The 20,342-nt window shown below is 30.3% G+C and overlaps 1 protein-coding gene across 3 annotated transcripts; it reads left to right on the forward strand.

Moving 5' to 3' along the window:
* Positions 1–1,521: 1,521 nt before the first annotated feature.
* Positions 1,522–20,111, forward strand: LOC115875913 (zinc finger protein 711-like). Of its 3 annotated transcripts, none has more exons than XM_030891490.1 (8): positions 1,522–1,589; positions 1,680–2,180; positions 2,366–2,534; positions 13,697–13,848; positions 18,012–18,090; positions 18,862–19,006; positions 19,055–19,215; positions 19,281–20,111. In XM_030891490.1, the coding sequence occupies exons 2-8, from the start codon at positions 1,763–1,765 to the stop codon at positions 19,411–19,413; spliced, it is 1,257 nt and encodes a 418-aa protein (XP_030747350.1). In that variant the 5' UTR covers positions 1,522–1,589; positions 1,680–1,762; the 3' UTR covers positions 19,414–20,111. The 3 variants fall into 3 exon arrangements, with proteins under 3 accessions (XP_030747350.1, XP_030747351.1, XP_030747349.1); XM_030891491.1 differs by having other exon boundaries at positions 1,536–1,589; positions 1,725–2,180; XM_030891489.1 differs by having other exon boundaries at positions 1,536–2,180.
* Positions 20,112–20,342: the final 231 nt, after the last annotated feature.

Consider the following 20,342-nt stretch of genomic DNA (forward strand, 5'->3'; position numbering starts at 1 on the left):
TTACTGGCCCCTTCAACAAATTTTAACGAATTTTTTCAAAAATGTATATTTATCATGAGTAATATTTTGCCTCAAATATGCCACAGCCAAAATATTACTACGCTAATTAAAAAAATATTAAACGAGTTATGCAAAGAAAAAATATTCTGTTGCAATAAGCATGATGTTAAAAAAATTATATGTGATTATATTTCAGTTTTTCATTTGAACGTATGGATTAAAAATGTAAATGCCATATTAAAAGGAAAGCAAGTAATAAACAAATCATCCATAGATAGAATAAAAATATATGCATCTCAGAAATTCGAAAAACATAGGAATTATTGTAGTAGGATACGTAGGATGAAAAATATTCAGCATTAATAAAAGTCACACTTTTTGCCTGATTTAGGTATTTTTAAAGTAAAGAAATTAAAGTATTTTAAGTTAACGTCTCCTTTTTATTGCCAGGGTTAAAACAACAGCACAATTTTCTCAGATGTTAGATCCTGTTTTAAATTAATAGGAGAACTAAACTATCCTCAATTTACAATAGAAAAAGTAAAAAAATCGGCCTTGCGCCCTCGCACTGTCGTTACCTATTATAATAACGAGAAAAAACGTAGCTTGTGGGTTAAAAAGGGGTTTAAAAGAAAAAAATCGCCGTTATGTGGTTGGCTCATCCAAATTTCAATTTATAATAATCAGATAACAAGTATACACACGTCCAGATTTTTCATCCAACCCGACTAAATCTGATTATTATGAATTAAAAAAGCGACGTTTTTTGCTGTTACATTTTTTTAATAGCTTACCATTACTTGCTATTTGCACTATTTTATACTTAACTCATTATTTTGTATTAGGTTTAAATAAATTATAAGACATCTAGGCATATATGCGACGCCTGTGTGTGTCTCATATTTTTAGATTATAAAATTAGATAATATATTTTAATTGTCTTAAATCTAAGTAGCTTAACTAATCTTAATTAATCAAACAATAAATAAAATACAAAAGAGAAAAATAAATTATCGGAAATTATGTAATTTAAATATGATATGCCTATTGATTATATTTCTCTTCAAAAATATGTTGATAAACGGTATTTAAATCTTCATAAATATATTTTTTCCAATGTTACCTGATTTGAATTTTTAATATTATCATTAAAGTTTTCAGACATAAATAAATTGAGAAATTCCTACTTATTAATAGTATATTTATATTGTTAAAATAATTTTCGACATGTAAGAACAGTGTGTGCTTTTAATTAGGTTTATTGGCCGTTTATAATACGTTCGAGCAGATTAAAAACATACATTGTGTTCTTACTTCTTACATGTTGAAAATTATTTTAAATCGATTATAACCAGATTAAAACAATCCCCCCTTCCCCGCACCCGTCTGTTCCGATAGTATTTCTTCCTCCGACTACCAGAGGCGCCCTTGTATAATAAAATTGAAATGTATAATAAGTTGCCTATCTATTTAATATTATAAGTCTTTTATCTATGGACAACTCTTTTATTTTATATTTCTCTTTGTGTATTTCTCTATGGGTGCTCTATGGTTAACAAGTATGGAAACATGATGGAAACAAGCAACAAGTAGGAAAATGATTTTAAATAATGCAATTTATTTAAAAAGAGTTGTAAATAAATTATTGTTGAAGTTAAACTAGTGAATTTTATATTTAGTATTTGGAAAGAATCTTAATAAAAAAAATACATATTCTACCACAGTTACTATTCTATGACTACCACCAGATGATATTGAAGCAATGAATTCCAGTCAGCACGAAGAATATTGTGATGGTAATTTACCTATGCCTTCAAACCATTTAATTCCAAATATAAAAGATGAACCTACTGAAGGAACAAATGACAATAACACGACAATAAATAACAATATTGAGGTACTAAATGATTTTAAAGAAGAAACTGATACATTTAGCCTTCATGGAAGCGAATATTATAGTAGTGATGATACTGAAACCAGTTCAAGTGAAACTAATAGTGAATTTAATTATGGTTGCAACATAGTTACAAAAGAAACTGATAATACAGGAAATACAATTGCAATAAATAATAATAATAGTAATAATGAAGGTGTCAAACCGAAAAGCCGAAGACGGCGCCCTACAAGTAGGGGTCCCATAAAAAAATGCCCTTTTTGTCCAAAAGAAACTCGCTTTTTAAGTAGGTATAGGGTATAGATAATAATGCAATCCTTAGAGTAAGATGCAATCTAATGTTTATCCATGAACCAAACCAAACTTATTATTTTACTCCAAATGAAGCTACTAAGTACCTATATGGTGTGTGGTTATCAAATATCTAATATTTTTTGTGTGCATACCTACAAAACAATGTACAATTTTTAGGCTCACATATGTACTATATGCATACTGACCCAAAAGATATAAAATGGCATAAATGTGACAAATGTGATTACAAAGGAAAAGCTAAAAAAAGTCTTAGGAAACATCAATTATATGTACACTTTGATGAAAATGAAACTCCCTATAGATATTGTAGTGTCTGTGAAAAAAAGTATGTATAATATAGAAATTTTAAAACATTTTCCTATGTACGTCATCAACTTTGAGTAACAAGCGATGGCGACAGCCCTGCCAGATTGTGATGGATTTATGAGATGAATCTTAACTTTTAAAAGTGACAAACAATATATTTAGTATATAATTTTTTAAAGATTTTTACGTTTAATTTTTAAGTTAATAATTACCTAATATTTTAGTAATTAATTTATTAATAATAGTTTTATAGCTTATTTCTTGATATCTCCCAAACTACAGTTAAATAATACATATCATACTTTTTCAAATATATGTACCTATTTAAGGAAAAATAATAACTTAAAAAATATATAGTTAATAAATAACAAAATAAACAATTTGCCATAAAAGATGTATTGAAAGCATTAACAGTAACGGCTCTGAAATAATTAATAAATAAAATCTATTTAATAAATAACTACTTAATTAATCAATCAAACTTACTTCTCTGACTACAGTCAAGGGTAATAACGGACATTTATTGTCACGTTCTCATTCTAAATCAGGAAAGCTACAAGCTCTTTGCTTCGACTGTTTAAATGCTTACAAAAACTCGAAAATTTAGTTCTTAAAAGAACTGTTTGTGCTTAGAAGTACAATTTAAGAAAAAAAAACTATGAAAACGACAAAAAACGAGAATTACTCCCAAAAATTCAACATGAATTCAACAACACGATATTATACAAAATAATGACTGACACCATAGATAAATGAAACAAGTTTAGATTGGAAAGTGCCCATAAGGACAATGTAAACACTATTTGGCGCTATTCTTGCAACGGTCGCGACCCAAAACTTTTGAAAATTTCGGAGCGGTTCGGTTTGGAACCGAACTTTTTCCGGAATTATATCGCCAAATATTGTTTATTCAAATTTATCATTATTTTCGTTTAATTTTATAAATAAAAGACAGTGTGTTGCATACAAGAAACTTTATTTTATATAAGGATGCATGTATGAAATACCTATGAAACATTGGAAACCGACGTTATGCCACGATCCACGATGGTTTTTGCAGTTCACAGCACAGCTTTTTAAGTTTTTAATGTCACTTTTTCACAATTATCACCGGTTGGAGTAAATAAAACTTGAATTAAACTCACAAGATAGCAATAATTACTTTGAAAATGGACGCTATTAACACTTTTCGGAATTTCTTTAATGAGAGCGGTTTAGATTTTGAAAGATTATGATGATTTTTGAAGATTCTGACTTTGACAAGAGAAAATTATTTCTGTTTTTGTTTGCCGTTGTTCTTAGCGACCGCTATAGCAGCGCCAGATCGCGTATAACAGTCGCGACCCAAAATAATTTCGTGATCCAAAATTTATCTGGGCTTTCCAATCTAAACTTGTTGTATTTATCTATGATGTTCAGCAATGTTGTTGTGTATTATTTGACAATTATCCTAGTGTCAGTCATAGATAAATGCAACAAGTTTAGATTGGAAAGCCCGTAAAAATTTTAGGTCGCGAAATTATTCTGGGTCGCGACCGTTATACGCGATCTGGCGCTGCTATAGCGGTTGCTAAGAACAACGGCAAACAAAAACAGAAATAATTTTCTCTTGTCAAAGTCAGAATCTTCAAAAATCATAATAATCTTTCAAAATCCAAACCGCTCTCATTAAAGAAATTCCGAAAAGTGTTTATAGCGTCCATTTTCAAAGTAATAATTTCTATCTTGTGAGTTTAATTCAAGTTTTATTTACTCCAACCGGTGATAATTGTGAAAAAGTGGCCTTAAAAACTTAAAAAGCTGTGCTGTGAACTGTGAACTGCAAAAACCATCATACATGCGTCCTTATATAAAATAAAGTTTCTTGTATGCAACACACTGTCTTTTATTTATAAAAATAATAATAAATTTCAATAAACAATATTTGGCGACATAAAGGGGGGAGAACCACAAATGGTACAATGTGTATCCGACACACAAGCCGAAGCTACATCGGAAATCTTCGAGCCACACACGGTACACAGTTCTAGGCTCGTGCGCAGTATAATTCTGTTTAGTGATGGGTCATTTAATAATTGTTACAGACCGAATCGATCGATTTATAATTTGTAATACGATAGATAAGAACTTTTTTACTAGTTTTAATTTTCGAAAGTTTTGCAACACTAAATAATATCAAATATTTTTTTTTACTTTTTAGTATATATGTTTTAAAGTGGGATAATAATTATATTCAATTATTTTTAAATGAAAAATTGAAACTTGAAAAAAATAAGGTAAAACGTAAAATGAATAGGTTCATATATTTCAACATTTTTCAAAATTTGAGCTACTTGAGAAAAAAAAGTGCAAAACTATGGGCTGTCCAACGGGGGGATCCCTGACTGTTTGATTTGATTTGGAGTTTGTCATTTTAATTCATAAACAAATTTCATTGTTTGTCATTTTTTGGATTTCCTATGTCGAAATCTTCCCTTAGTCGCTGAAGGGACTATATTAGGCATCCTTTATGAATGGATTTTACAAAGTTTTATTCTCAATCCTTCGTAAATAGGCTACGAAAATGAACAGGGGTGATAAAGTTTATTTGGATATTGTTTTGTAGAATATGATGCGTAAAACTTGGTATTAATGTAGATAGTTTTCGATATGATTTAATCAAACACGTTTTTGTTGTTTTTCAAAATTACGCCATTTATGGGGTAAAATGTAAAATGATGAGGCAAAATGTATAAGTAAATTAACGTATATTATAAATAAAGTATATTAGATATACCTATAATATATATGAAAAAATTCACTCAAAACTTGGATTAAATGTTCTTTGTTATAATTATTCAACCATGTATATCTTCTGTTTTTTTTTTCAAAATTCAACTCTTTGGCATTTAGTAAAAGAATAAGATACTATATAGATTTTGAATTTTCCTTAACGATCTTCTGTAAAATTTTTAACTGTTGTGAATGTAAAATGTAATGTCTTGTGGCAAGATAGTGAATGGATAAATCAATGGATTAATCATTGGATATTTATATGAAAACTGGTAATAGTCATATGAATAATCATTTTAAAGATGCAGGCTAAAAAAAGGTCACAATATGCTCTGTTTACACTATGACTATTTCTTTATGGAGAATTATTTATATATTCCGTCACCATTTTGTCAATTTGCATGCGGCATGGCAAGTCGTTTATAAATTAATATTTGAAATATTAAAAACAAACTTAGGATATATTGAATGCTAATAATTAATATTCTTATTCTTGTAGGTATATACAGGGTGGCGCCTCTCATACTTAAATAACTTATGGTCATGTTTTATTTTGATTTAAAGTAGATTGATTATTTTAACTACAGATTGCTATTCCGGGTAAATTCTAATTTAGTTGGATTTAAAAATTTTTGTTCATTTTTAGGAAATGTTGAATATGTCATAAACCTTTTTTAACCTCAATTTTAGTTATATGCTTATCTCATAAAATTCACATTTATTTTTTTTCATAAAATCCGAAAATGAATTAATATATTATAGAATATAAAAATCTATATATTTTTAAAAATGCTCTAAATTAACCTACATATGCTCACAAAATAATTAATTTCAATACAATGTAGAATGTTTAGAAGGGGAGTTAATCACCGCGACCTTACAGATCTATTGTGTGTAATTTCAATACAAACTATCGTTCTCCTTGGAGCCTGTGACGTATGAGACGCCATCATAAACAAGGATTTTTCTGATATACCAAAGATTTGGTATTCTTATTATTCTTGTTATTTATCTTTAATCAATTATTATTAAAAATCATGTTTTTGGTCAAAGATTACAATACACATTTAGACTGTTTAAAAAAAATCAATTACTATTTTTTCTCTTAATCGAAAATGTTGAAAATGACGAAAAAAATACCGTGAAAGTTTGAGCTCTTAATATTAATATTAAGAGATGCAGCATCGAAAATTTCCATTTTCCATTTGATTAACATGGGATTTTTTCCCAACTTTTAACTCAACTCTAGGAGTTCTCATACTGGGTCGAAACATATTCTTGTAGAGAATTCAACGCTCTATAAAATCGTGGGAAGTTTTCATAAGGCATTTTTTGTGGACCTTTTCATTCTCTAAAATTTTTGATATTTGGTACATATTTTATAAAAAACTTTTCTTGTCTTAGTGGATAATAGCGGTTTTTCGTATTCTTCTTATAGGTTGTATTCATTATTATTATAAGCGAAAACACCATAGCGATGGGCAAATATTAGGAAACACTCTACTATTTTAAATTATATTTCGTTAATAGTTCATTTAAAATAACTAAGTTAAAATTCATTATGTGATTCAGTGAATAATATTTTCGAGTTATTTTGTTTGATTTATAAGAAATCATTTTTAAAGTCTTTGTGTGAGACCTAATTGATTTGTAGCGCTGGATGTTTACGTTGTGTAATCCGATCCGGTAGATGAAAAATATATTGATGGATATTCATTTCTCCCGAGATAACACTTTTTTAAACGGTTACTTTTTCGAATTAGAAATTAAAATACTTATTATGCGCTATTCCTCAATCTTTAAGAAGAAATATTTTTCTAATATTAAGCGGTTATTATCAGCAATTTGCTTTACTAATTTTATTATTTTAGTATCAGGATTTGCAACTAAATTTCCGTTCCAAAAATATCATAATGTCGTATCATACTATACGGAGTGGTTTTGAAATATCCCTCTTAAAAATCTAAATTCCAAGAATTTTTTTTTTAATAGAAAGTACTATAATAGTGTCCTCTTCAAAATTCGGTCTACCATCAATTACAATCTTATTTGATATATACAGGGCGAGTCCAAACTAAATGTTGTATTTTTCACCACTATTTTAAATGCAACACCCTGTATTTTGTATCATAATCGAACAAGGTTTTCTTTTTTTTTTATTTTTTTTTGTTTTATTATAAGCACTTCCTATACCTAAAATCGATATTTAATGAGAAAGTTGTATTAATAAAATATTTAACTAAAATCTTATTTTCCGATGAAGCTACCGTTAAAAGTAATGGATTAGTAAATAGACATAATAGTCAATATTATGTGACAGATAGCCCACATTGATTTATATAGCAACACAATTTTCTCATTAACTATCAATTTTAGATATAGGAAGTGCTTAATAAAACAAAAATATTAAACAAAACCTTGTTCAATTATGATACAAAATACGCGGTGTTCCATTTAAAATAGTGGAGATACAAAATATTTAGTTTTAACTCGCCCTGTACAGATCAAACAAGATTGCAAGCTTTGGTCAACTGAATTTTGAAAAAGACACTATTATACGGTACTTACTGTTAAAAAAAATAAAATTCTTTGAATTTGGAATTTTAAGAGATCTTTAAATAAGCAGAGTAAATTTATGAAAACGGTTATAAACGGATAAACCACTCGGTACAGAATATTACATTTGATATTTTTGGAACAGAAATTTAGTGGTAAATCTACTGAGCTAAAAAATATAGGGTCAACTTTCGTTTAGCTAAAATCAGTTATTAGAAGAAAAAAAATAAATTTTTGACTTTAAAAAGCTACCATCACGGAAAACACAAATTTTCCTACGGAAATTCGTAATTTCCAAATTTCGCACTTTAGAATAACTGAAATCTGCTATAAAAAATACATTTTGCGTTTAATTTTTAATATTTTTCTGAACATATAAACACAAAAAATTTCCTGCGGCAAAAAGCTGTTTTCATTTACTAAGGAAATTTATTAGACTTCAGAATAGCTGAAATCAATTATATAAAAAATAAATATATTTTTGCCTTTTGAAGCATTCACGAATTGAGGAAAATAAAAATTTTCCTGCGGAAATAAACTGTATCCATTTTCTGAGGAAATTTAATATACTTTAGAATAGCTGAAATCAGTTATATAAAAAATAAATATATTTTTGCCTTTTAGAAGCGTTTACAAACTCCGGAAAATAAAAAATTTCCTGCGGAAATGCTTGATTTTCATTTTCCATTTGTTCCTTATTATATTATCGGCTCTTGTAAAGTATAAGTACCCACGAATTTAGCAATTTTTTTTTGACAGAAAGTTCTACGGTTATAGAACAGTTTAAAAAAAAATCCTTGGATGAAGCACTTTTGATCGAAAAAAAAAAACATTTAAAAGTGTCTAAAATGCTAACCAATCTAATAATAAATCTTATAATATTTTTACAAAATCACAGTTAATTATTATTATATAAAAACCACAGAGCTTAACACCCTCCACAAAGAAAAGCTAACCAAAGTAACCCAAATCCTAACCAATCTAATAATATTTTTGCAAAATCACAGCAAAATCCTAAATTACAGTAGCTAGCGAAACGCGGTTTTCAAATTAAGATTAGGAATAATATTTGCAACAAAATTTGTAACAACATCAAAGTGAGTCAAAGTCGCAGTTTTCGAGATATTAACATATTTTAGTATGGGCGGCTATACGTGCCTCCCGGTGCCAATTTTTTTATGTAAAATAAAAATAAAAAAAATCCGCAGACACTTTTTTGTGTTTTTATGTTTAGAAAAATGTCTAAAACACACCCCGAAGACTAGTTTTGATGTAAGAGATTTCGGCTATACTAAAGTCCGAAAAATGAAAGTGACGCATTTCCGTAGGAAAATTTTGTATATTTGTACTCCTAACGCCTTCTAGAACGCATATATAAAGTCAGTTTTTATATAACAGATTTCAGCTAAACGAAAGTTGAGCTAAAATATATAGTATTCCATTTAAAAATATAAAACTTTGGTTTGAAAATATGTTGAATCACCCTGTATGTTGACAAAATTATTTTCAAAATGTGCGTTGATTGAAAAAAACGGCATGCAGTTGGCTTGGAAATGACGATCGATAACATTCCCCATATAATTTTACAAAATAACAGCGATTTTCATTTCCATTACTGACGTCGTTTTTTTTTCGACCGTATGGTATCTAGGATTGTATATGACTTGGCCTATCTTAATTTTGGTTCGGTTTGGTTGTTGAACTTTTATATTTAATTACTGCCGGGTGCGAAGTGCGAAAGTTTACGCAGATTGTTTGGGCTCAAGCTTCTAAATGCTGCGATTGCTCAAGTTTCTAAATGGTGCAATTGCTTCACCTAAATGCTGCCCCGCTCATCTAAATGCTACAACCGCTCCTGACCCTTTATCTCTGCGCCTGACGTTGTCCGGCTTTTTGTCCGACCATCCGACGCGACGGAGGGGGAACCCGTCTCTGTCACTGTCACTTGCCACCCTTGCCACCTTCCTGTCACCAGCCCAGCAAGCCGCAGGAATTTTCATTTCTTTGATTTATTAAAACAATTGTTATTTCTTATATAAACGTTATAAAACTATTAAAAAATACAGTCCACTATATAACCAGCCCAACACAGATATTTAGTCATAAATATTTTAAATAGTTTTTTTCTTTATTCTTTGTATGTTTTTTGCTTCCGACGACGGAAAGAGATAAACTTTCCGAAACGTTAAGCATTTTTTTGTTTGTTAGGCAAATTTGTATTACTGCTGACAAGTAGTTTCCGTTTGGGTTTAACGCAGAAGTGTTTACAAAAAGTAACTATTTTATTTTGTAGATTTTCTTGCACTGGAGAAATACCCATATAGGATTTTTTGGAGATATTTAGTCAAGTTGCAACAAAACTCCCTGTAAAGAGCTCTATATTTGTTTATGTTCTATATAGAAAAAAAATTTCATGGTTATATATTTTTTTTACTTGATCTTTTTTCATTTATTTGTTTCTCGGTTGTAAAAAAATAACAAAAATACTTATATTCCGGGTGAGTCTTAAATAACTGCAACTATTTTTAGAGGTAGTATATTTCGACCCCAGAAACACATCTATAAAGGATTTTTCGAGAAAAAATTATTTGAAAAGTTGGAATTTTTTTTCCAATAAAAAAGAATTGTCGAATGTCCGAAAAAATGCCCGAATACTCTGAAATAATGTAAGATATTTATTTAATTAAAATTGGTGATTTATTTTATCTTTTATATAAAATAAAATTGAAAAACTGATCAGGCACATTAGTTAAAAAATGGCCAAAATACATTTCATTCTGCATTCTGCTTTTATTAGTCAAATTTTTATCGATATAAACGCCCATTCCTAATACACCGTGGATTGGAGATCGGTCTGAGTCGGATAGGATCGTTTTTCGCTCGGGTGAATGTCGCTTGCACTGTGTGTCAACTTGACTGTGTGCCAAAAAAAGCCATCTCATAAAGGGCGACATAATTCCGGAAAAAGCCGAACCGCTCCGAAATTTTCAAAAGTTTTGGGTCGCGACCGTTGCAAGGATAGCGCCAAATAGTGTTTACATTGTCCTTATGGGCACTTTCCAATCTAAACTTGTTTCATTTATCTATGATGACGTGCGTCAGAAAATGTTTTAAAATTTCAATATGTCTATTTTTGTTTTATAATGTTGGTCCTTTAGTGTGCACATATAGAAAATAAGTGTGTATTCTTAATCTGACTGTCACGTGTAAGTATATTTTTCAAAAAAAATCATCAAAACAGATTTGATCGATTGTTTATCTAGATTATTTATCTCTTTTATATGTAGATGTCACTTTTAAGAAATACATTTAAATTTTAGACCAGAAAACATACTAATATGGTCATAAAATTTATTTTTATTAGGATATTTATTATTTATTGGATATATTCATTGAGGTACTAATTAATTAGAACATTTACAATTATCTCATTGTCTGTTTCTGGTTTATGCTTGAATTCTTCTGCATTCTGGGACTGCAGGAAGCAGGAAAATTCTACAACAAATTCAGCCATGCCATTTCAGTAGGCATTAGTGATTTTGAATATTGATACTGTGCAATAGAGATGAGCAAAAAATCGCAAACTGCGATTTAATCGCAGCGATTGTAAATTCGCAATCGCAACCTGCGATTCATTTCCATAGCAAACTGCGACTTGCGATTGAAACATCTATCTGCCGATTTTGGATTTTTAGGCAACCAATATTACACCAGTTGTGGGCACGCGAACGAAGAGCTGCGAACGAAAATCACAGCATTGCGATTTTCGTTCACATCGGCGGTGTTTCGACAGGCACTGAGCAGGCGAACGAAGAGCTGGGAACGAAAATCGCAGCGCTCGAAAAACATTGCGATTTTCGTTCGCATCGGCCGGCGGCGGCGCGTCATCAACACGGCAGTGGGCAGGCGAAAGAGGAGCTGAACGAAAATCGCAGCCAGGGTTGCGATTGCGATTTTCGTTAGCACCGGCACCGCATCGGGAGTGGGCACGCCAACAAAGAGCGGCGATTTTAAGCATCAATTTTAAGCAACACATCGGCCTAGACTAGATCGCAAAATCATATTCGCAATCAGGGCCCCGTAATTTTTGTGAAGCGTTGGAAAATAGGCTTATGTTTATATACAGCATAATATATATAATTTATTAGTTTTAAATTTTAATAATAAAATAATGATAGCTTTAGATTTATAATATAATTATGGATTGAAAAGGTTAAAAAATTATTGTTTTCGGTTATGACTAATTATAGTTACAGTTGCTCCCAGGCAAAGTCCCAGTTATAATTCAGATTGTTTAGAAATGATTCATAAGGACAGTTTTGGATTCAAATTATAAAAAATTATCTATTTTTATCCTTTATTTACTAGAAGACATAGAGTACGGAAAAGAAACTCTATTAATATGGATACTTTTTCAGCCCCTTTTTATTTATTATATTTTGTTATATATTATGTAAAATCGTTATTTTTGGGGCTTACCCAACCGGGTGTCACAATGCAAATTCACCTCAAATATCCATTTAGTTGGTCATTGGCAAGCACTCTCTCATTGTACATGAAAATAACAAAACAAACATTTACTGATCTGGATAAAATTCATAGTTAAATAGTAAGACTCACCCGGGGGTACTCCGCCCCCTAGCCACTGACATCACTGACATTCTATTCAATATATCCCATTCCATATCTTTCACACCTACAATTATATTATTATAAACATTTTTATAACAATCCATAATATAATATAATTTTCTGAATATTAACTCAGAGTGTGTTAACAGTTGTGGATCGGCTGCTATGTTAATTTAAATACATCCTTTACAATCAGTTTTTTCATTTTAGGGAAATAATAATAAAATGTGATATTGTCCTTTTATTTATCTAAAATTTCGAAAGTTTGCACTTGCACTGGACTGGCCGTATCAAAGCCGTCGGCGTCGGCTTCTTTTGAGTTTAATATAAAGAAAATGTTTTTAAAAGAAAAAAAGATAAAATAAACAGTTTTTTTTCTAGTTATCTGGAAGGCTGGCGGCAACCTTTTTTATAATAAATTTTTCGTTAGTATACCTACAGACTGTCTAAAAGCACATTCGAATATTTTGAACATTTTATGTATTTTTAATTTCCCTTTTAAATTTATTCGGTCTGTTCTAATCAAAAATGTTTAAAAAGAGAAAAGATTTTTTTTTGGTAATTGATGACATTTTTAAGTGCAATATGTGTGCAGCAAAAATATAAAAAACAAGCACTACTTACAAATTTTAAAAGGCACATGGCATAGAAACACCCAACAGTTTCTTTGTAAGTTTTTATTAAAAAAAAAATGATTCCGCTATTTCTTCTGTTTTTTTATTGAAAATTTTCGGTTTGAGCTTCCTAGTTTACCGCGTACCAATTTAAAAATATCAAAATCGCAATCGCAGGTTTCAGTCGCAGTGATTTATAAATCACAATCGCAGTTTCAACTGCGATTGGAAAATCACAGTTTTGCTCATCTCTACTGTGCAATACTAGTATCCAGGATAGTTGTAAATGCCAGAAGGGCCCAGATGACATTGTCAGGAGGGGCCTGGGTGGATTTTATTTGCGTATATTTTTTCATCTTATGTTTTGGACAATTTTTCCTATTGATTTATATTTGGATTATTGTTATTGTGTTTGAAATCAGGGAACTACCTGTAATGTAAAGCAATGCAAATGAAAATATTGTTAAGCCAAAAAAAAGTTTTTATGGTAACCTCAGAATATTACCGTCACTTTTTTCTCTTTCCTTTCTATTTCAATTTCTGTTTTATTCATTCTATTTCAATCACTGTTGGAGTTTTTTATTATTACTTGTGTTCTTTATTTTAGGTTTAAAAATTCACATCAATTAAATGCACACTTGAAACGTCATGGTCCCAAACCAATGCCTAAACTTATGCTTTGCGATTTTTGTGATTTTTCATCATTTTCTAAAATAGGCATGCAGGGTCATAAGATGATCCATGTTACTCTTGCGAAAGGTAAAATTAAAAATTGTTTATTTGAATAAAAATATCAGATCGTTTCTTACTGGATTTATCCGTTTGACCGAAAAAAACGGCGCCTAGTTGGCTTGGAAATGAACATCAATGACATTTCCCATATAATTTTACATATAAAATGACAGCGATTTTCATTACATAGCCATCGCTGATGCCGTTTTTTTTTCGACCATATTGTACTGAGAGCACAGATTATACAAGGTAGGGAATGCAATCCCGCACCAAAATCTCAATCCCGCAAACCCGCGGGATTAATGCAGTCAAATCCGCAAAATTGCGGGACTGTAAACAATAGTCATACATTTGGTCCTAAATGGTACAAAAGGCATTGTACATTTTGCATAGGCCCACAATATATTGATATAGCGTGTATCTTAAACTAGCTGTACAAAAAGTTGGACCGATGTATACAGGGTGTTCAAAAAATATATTTAATATTAAATAAACTTAAATTTTATTATAATTTATCTACTTATTTTATAAATAATAATATTATTCTGATGTTGAAGTTTTTTTTTAACTTACAGATAATTATTTATAATAATTATTATTTATTTTATTATTAACTACTGCTGGGTAAATAATTCTTGACCAAATTTTCACACTCTTATAAAACACCCTGTATACGAGAATTCGCTAAATATATTTTCGAAAACCATATAGCATCTTAATCACAATAGATGCATCTAACACCTGGTCCAAACCGCATCCCAAAATCTTTTTTAGTTCAAAAGATACCTATTCAACTTTAAATTTACCCTAAAATTTTCCTTGTCCCGAGAATTACATATGTCCGGCAGTTTATTTGACGAAATTCTCCATAGGTACTAGTTAAATGCTTTTCTTCACTTACGCACATACGCCAGAAAGAAATCTAACAAGGAACCTGTTTGTTTCACTTTTTAATGGCCAAGCCGCAAGGGGAATCCCCCGGGTTCCGACCATCGACGCATCGGCCCGGAACGAAACGGGTTGACCCTGATCGAGATCGATTCGGTTACGGTTAATTCGGTTAATATGTCCTGTGCCACATCCAAAGCAAACTATTTTTATTAATTTCAAGTAGTATTTTTTCAATATCCTATATTATAATTAATGTTTGAAACCATAAATAATGCTACTCAGACTAGATTTCCCCAGTGGCGTAGGGAATTATAATCAGAGAAATACAATTTCTGCAATAACTAATACTTTCTAAATAACATTTTTTTTTATACATTTTACATGTAAAAAATTGGCGCCGGGAGGCAGGTATAGCCGCCCATTATTACAAATTTTGTTGCAAATATTATTCCTAATCTTAATTTGAAAACCGCGTTTCGCTAGCTACTGTAATTTTGGAGTTACGATTTTTTTAAAATTTTAACCCCCTCCTATACCCCCTTACCAACCCCCCACCCCCACCAAAAACTAATGGCCAGTTTCTCGGGTGCCACAGTATTTTTGTGCCAAATTTGGTTAAAATCGGTTCAGCGGTTTTTGAGTTATCGTGTTACAGACGGACAGACAGACAGACACTGGTACACTGGTGTCTGTCTCTCTGTCTATCTGTCCGTCCGTCTTTCCGTCTGTAACACGATAACTCAAAAACCGGGGGTATGGGAGGGGGTTAAAAATTTAAAAAAATCGTAACTCCAAAATTACAGTAGCTAGCGAAACGCGGTTTTCAAATTAAGATTAGGAATAATATTTGCAGCAAAATTTGTAAAAACATCAAAATCAGTCAAAGTCGCAGTTTTCGAGATATTAACATATTTTAGTATGGGCGGCTATACGTGCCTCCTGGCGCCATTTTTTTTATGGAAAATTAGGATATTCTGATGATTGAAGGTAACAAATATTAAAAATGATATTCATTGAATCCGTAGGCAAGTGTGTTCCGATAGCAGCGGTCGGTACGGTGGAAATCAGAACTTTCTAGCCCTGTATTTCAAGCAGTCTCAATTAGAGTTTATGTTTAATTTCGAATGAGAATAAAATTACAAAAGCACTATAAATTAGATAATAAAATTGCTGAAAAAATATCAACATAAACAGGAGATAAAACATAATTGCGTGGTTTTTGGATACAGTAACACTCAATACAACTCTTTATCAGAACAACATTTAACTTCTCACCTTTATCACGCTAATTTGATAAGAAAAAATGAATTCAGGCAGTTCGACGAAACAAGCGAGTAAACAAAGTGCCCGTTACATAATCAAAAAATTAAATAATATATAGGCGTAATATACTATGAGGCTAAAATATAATTTAATCAGTATCAGTATTAATAGTATCATCATCAGTATTAATTATTAATTATTATTTATTAATTACTTCTTGCCATAAAAAAATTAACACTTGTTGAATGTTAATTTTTTATGGACCTGTTTTAAAATTATACTTACGTACCTTTAAAATTTTTTATTACAATCAAGATAGCCTAAGATAGTTATGTTCCAACTAGCAAAACCGGTGCATAAAACTATGATCGCTACCGTAGTTGAATCAACTGGCGCGGCGTGCTATTACTAATCTAAAAAGTTTTATTAGATTGAGTAATACATTATAATACGCTTTACACCTTCTGAAGATATCAAAATTTTAGGATTTTCACGAATTGCACTTACTAAGGCTAGAATGTAGATATTATATATATTAGTTTGATGATATTGTAAAATAATATTGTACGGTATATTGAAAATTCACCTTACAAATATATCGATAAGAATGCCGCCTTACCAATATATTTGTACTAGACTATTTTCGTCATGTTACCCATTTATCTGAAATACATTGACGAGGCAGTACTGCTTTTAACTGATCCTGCGATTAAATCTTCATTAAAATACAGGGTCCGGCAATAGTGCGTCGGGCATTTGTAGCTCTTAGAATAAAAAACTTGAGAATTTTATTTCAGTGTAAACCCAAGGTATGTACGAGGATGTATTTCAGGAAAATATTTTAACTTCTATAGGGTGGCTCAAAAAGTGTGAGTGGATCGGAATTATTTTTTTTTAATGTAACACCCTGTATATTATTGCATTTTTGGCTTCCTTTCAGATCACTTTACATAATTCTAAGATATGAGTAAACATATTTTGATAGTTTCAGAGATATTAATAAATAAATAAAAAGTTTATATTTTTCAGCCTTTTTTAAAAAAATTATTAATAATACAAGAACTGCTCTGAAATCAAAACTGTATTAGGTATTTACTTTAGATGGTCTGTACTTACTTTGCTATAAATATGGAAATCGTAAATCATACTGGATGTTCAGAATTCTACGCCAAACTTTCTAAAATATAAAATAATTTTTCTTCTTTTTTTTAAATAGTAACCCTGTATATTATTTTTTCATGGAGATGGAGAATTAAAAAATGAACATTTTTTGCATTTAGAGTATTTTAAAAATTTTAACGGTTTTGCAGATATTCGCGGTTTTATATTTCATATGGCATTTTCCACAGTAAATTTTTATCAAAGCCACCCATTGATTTTTCTCATGTATTTTACCATTGTAAGCGCCATATGAAATAATACTGCGTGTATCTGCAAAACTATTAAAAATTTTGAAATACTTTAAATACAAAAAATGTTCATTTTTTAGCTCTCCATCTAATAATAATATACAGGGTGTTCCATTTAAAAAAAACAAAGAAAAAATATTTTATATTTTAGAAAGTTTGGCGTAGAATATTGAACATCCTGTACGATTTACGATTATCATATTTATAGCAAAGTAAGAACAGACCATCTAAAGTAAATAGCTAATATAGTTTTGATTTCAGAACAGTTCTTGTATTTTTAATAATTTTTTTAAAAAGGGCTGAAAAACATATATTTTTGATTTATTTTTTAATATCTCTGAAACTATCGAAATATATTTACTCTTCGGATTATGTAAAGTGATCTGAAAGGAAGCCAAAAATGCAATAATATACAGGGTGTTCCATTTAAAAAAATCATCCAGATCCACTCACTTTTTTGAGCCACCCTATAGAAGTTAAAATATTTTCCTGAAATACATCTTGATACATACTTTAGGTTTGAAGTTATACAAAATTCTCAAGTTATTTATTCTAGGAGCTATAGATGCCCGACGCACTATTGCCGGACCCTGTATATATTTTTTAATATAATTTTACCATTTTCAGATTTGAAATGTACAGAATGCGATTTCACTACACGTCAACCTCAATCTATGAAAAGGCATAAGAAAACACATCAAAAATGGTATACTTTTTTGTTTAGTTCTAGTATAGAGATAGTGGGCGCGTTCAGAGAACACATACAGGTGTTAAATATTATTTAAAAAAATATTACGATGGCCGATTATATTTCTTATGAAACTATTAAATTATTCTACATACGGTTGACTACAAATAAGGATACTGTCAAGTGGATATAAAAATCGCTTACTTTGCTCAGCTTAAATATTTACCGCTGAGAACTTTGCTCAGCGGCTGAGCGTTGCTGTGTATCAGAAAAGACCGTTCAGGGAAGTCGCTCTCTCAGATACTCAGCCGCTGATCATACCTGAACGTGCCCAATTTTGGTTTGTAAATCTTACAGTTTTAAACGGAATACGTATTTAATATTTTTTTCCTAAAATTTAATATCAGCTTATTGATTCATATGTGATATAAAATTTTAAATAACCGTAGGTGTATTATTGACCGTTATACCCTTTGTTTTTTGTTTTTTTTTAATTCTCATAAGCCGTTTTCTTTGTAAAAAATTATTGAGTGGAGTCTAGCGGTTGTAGGTATGAAGATTTAACAACTTAAGTAATGCCCTAGATATCTTGAAATCATCGAAATATATTTTAACTAGATAATTATTTTTTCGAAATTAAATAAATAAAAAGGCAATTTTATCCATATGTAAAGACAAAAATTCATACAATTAATACAAGAAAAAAATACAAATTTGGGAATTTTGGAACCTTCAGATACCTATATATTTCTGGAGGAAAATGAAATACAATAGCAGTTTATGTTTTAGGAAACATTGTGAAAAGTGTTCATTTAAATCTAGAAACCTAAATGCACTAAGGTTGCATATTAAGATGCACTCGATTAAAGAAGAAGATATGAACTTAAAATGCAAGTTCTGCGATTATAAAACGTATAGACATTATAATTTAAAGGTAAAATTGAAGATACCAAATATTTTTTTTTAATAAAGTCATTTTCAGATACATCTTTTGAATCATAAAAAACCAGAAGAAATGGAGATGTTTCATTGTCTTCATTGCAGCTTTAAGGCTAACCGTAAAGACAATTTGAAAACTCATATTTTTAGACATGATATGTTTAAAAATATTAAAAAATGTCCCGTTTGTGGATTTTTAACTAGGTAGAAATAATGTCGTAAATAAGCAAAAACCGTTAGTGTCTGTTGTTTTTTATTTATACATTTAGGTCTCTAAAGGAATTTAAGGCTCATAAGAGAACTCATTCTTCGGATGAAATTGACAAACAAAAAAAGAAAAAACCAAACAAAAAAGTGGACAGATCGACAGAAACGAGCAACAATAAGAAGGATTCAATGTAGAGTGGTTTGAAATATATAATCATAATAAAAATACCGTATGATGGAAAAAAAACTGGCGTCCTGTTGGTGTAAATGACGATCGATGACATTCCCAATATAATTTACCATATGAAATGACAGCGATCTTCATTTCATTTTCATAGCCATCGCTGATGCCGTTTTTTTTTCGATCATATGGTAGTATATTAAATATTAAATTTAATGCCAATTCAATTAATATCAGTGCTCTTAAATATAGTCTCTTATCACCAGGGGTGGATGGGGAAGTAGAAACCGACCCGGGAAAAACAGGCAACCGGCCCATATCCACATAACCATAACGAGGAAACATATTTTATTTATTAATATATAACTTATGGTGTTTTTCGCTCGTGCGAAAAAGCCCTTTTGCCTGTAAATTGTCTTGATCAAAATTTTCATAAAGATCAATATTGGGTCTGACATCTGAATTTTTACTACAAAATGGCTCAGTTTTACATGGTTCTACTGCTCTATTTCTATTATCGATAACGGTAATTTGATCTTGAATAGGCTACGATTTTAAGTGACGGTTTTGAGAAACTTTAAGACTTCCTAATTCATTCAGTTCAGCTGACCCAATCCTCTGTGAAATACATTATTTTTAACTTTTCAGGTATATACTTTCTTATACATTGTAGAAAGAAATTCTCTCTGCTCACAGAAATTCTCGACCGCGGTCGCCATTAAAACTGCTGCATTTTTTAGGTTATTATATAGTTCTTATCACGAACTTTTCCTGTATACTTTTCTACATTTGTATAATAATTCCATGACTCAAACGAAAAAAACCTAGGCAATACCTAGGCAGTGGATATAAATGTGTTCTGATGTAATGCTATGTTACAGTCCAAAATAAAAATATTTGGATTTACGAGACATAATATTTTATTATCTAATCTAGTTTAAAC

Source organism: Sitophilus oryzae, unplaced genomic scaffold (genome assembly GCF_002938485.1).
Source record: "Sitophilus oryzae breed Bouriz unplaced genomic scaffold, Soryzae_2.0 scaffold_1396_pilon_pilon, whole genome shotgun sequence".
In the NCBI taxonomy this organism is placed as follows: Eukaryota; Metazoa; Arthropoda; class Insecta; order Coleoptera; family Curculionidae; genus Sitophilus; species Sitophilus oryzae.

Excerpts from the sequence above, each read along its gene's own strand:
- LOC115875913 (XM_030891490.1), top strand. The coding sequence starts at position 1,763 with ATGAATTCCAGTCAGCACGAAGAATATTGTGATGGTAATTTACCTATG. Across the intron at positions 2,181-2,365 it reads AAAAGAAACTCGCTTTTTAA|GCTCACATATGTACTATATG; the intron begins GTAGGTATAGGG and ends TACAATTTTTAG. Across the intron at positions 18,091-18,861 it reads AAGAAAACACATCAAAAATG|GAAACATTGTGAAAAGTGTT; the intron begins GTATACTTTTTT and ends TTTATGTTTTAG.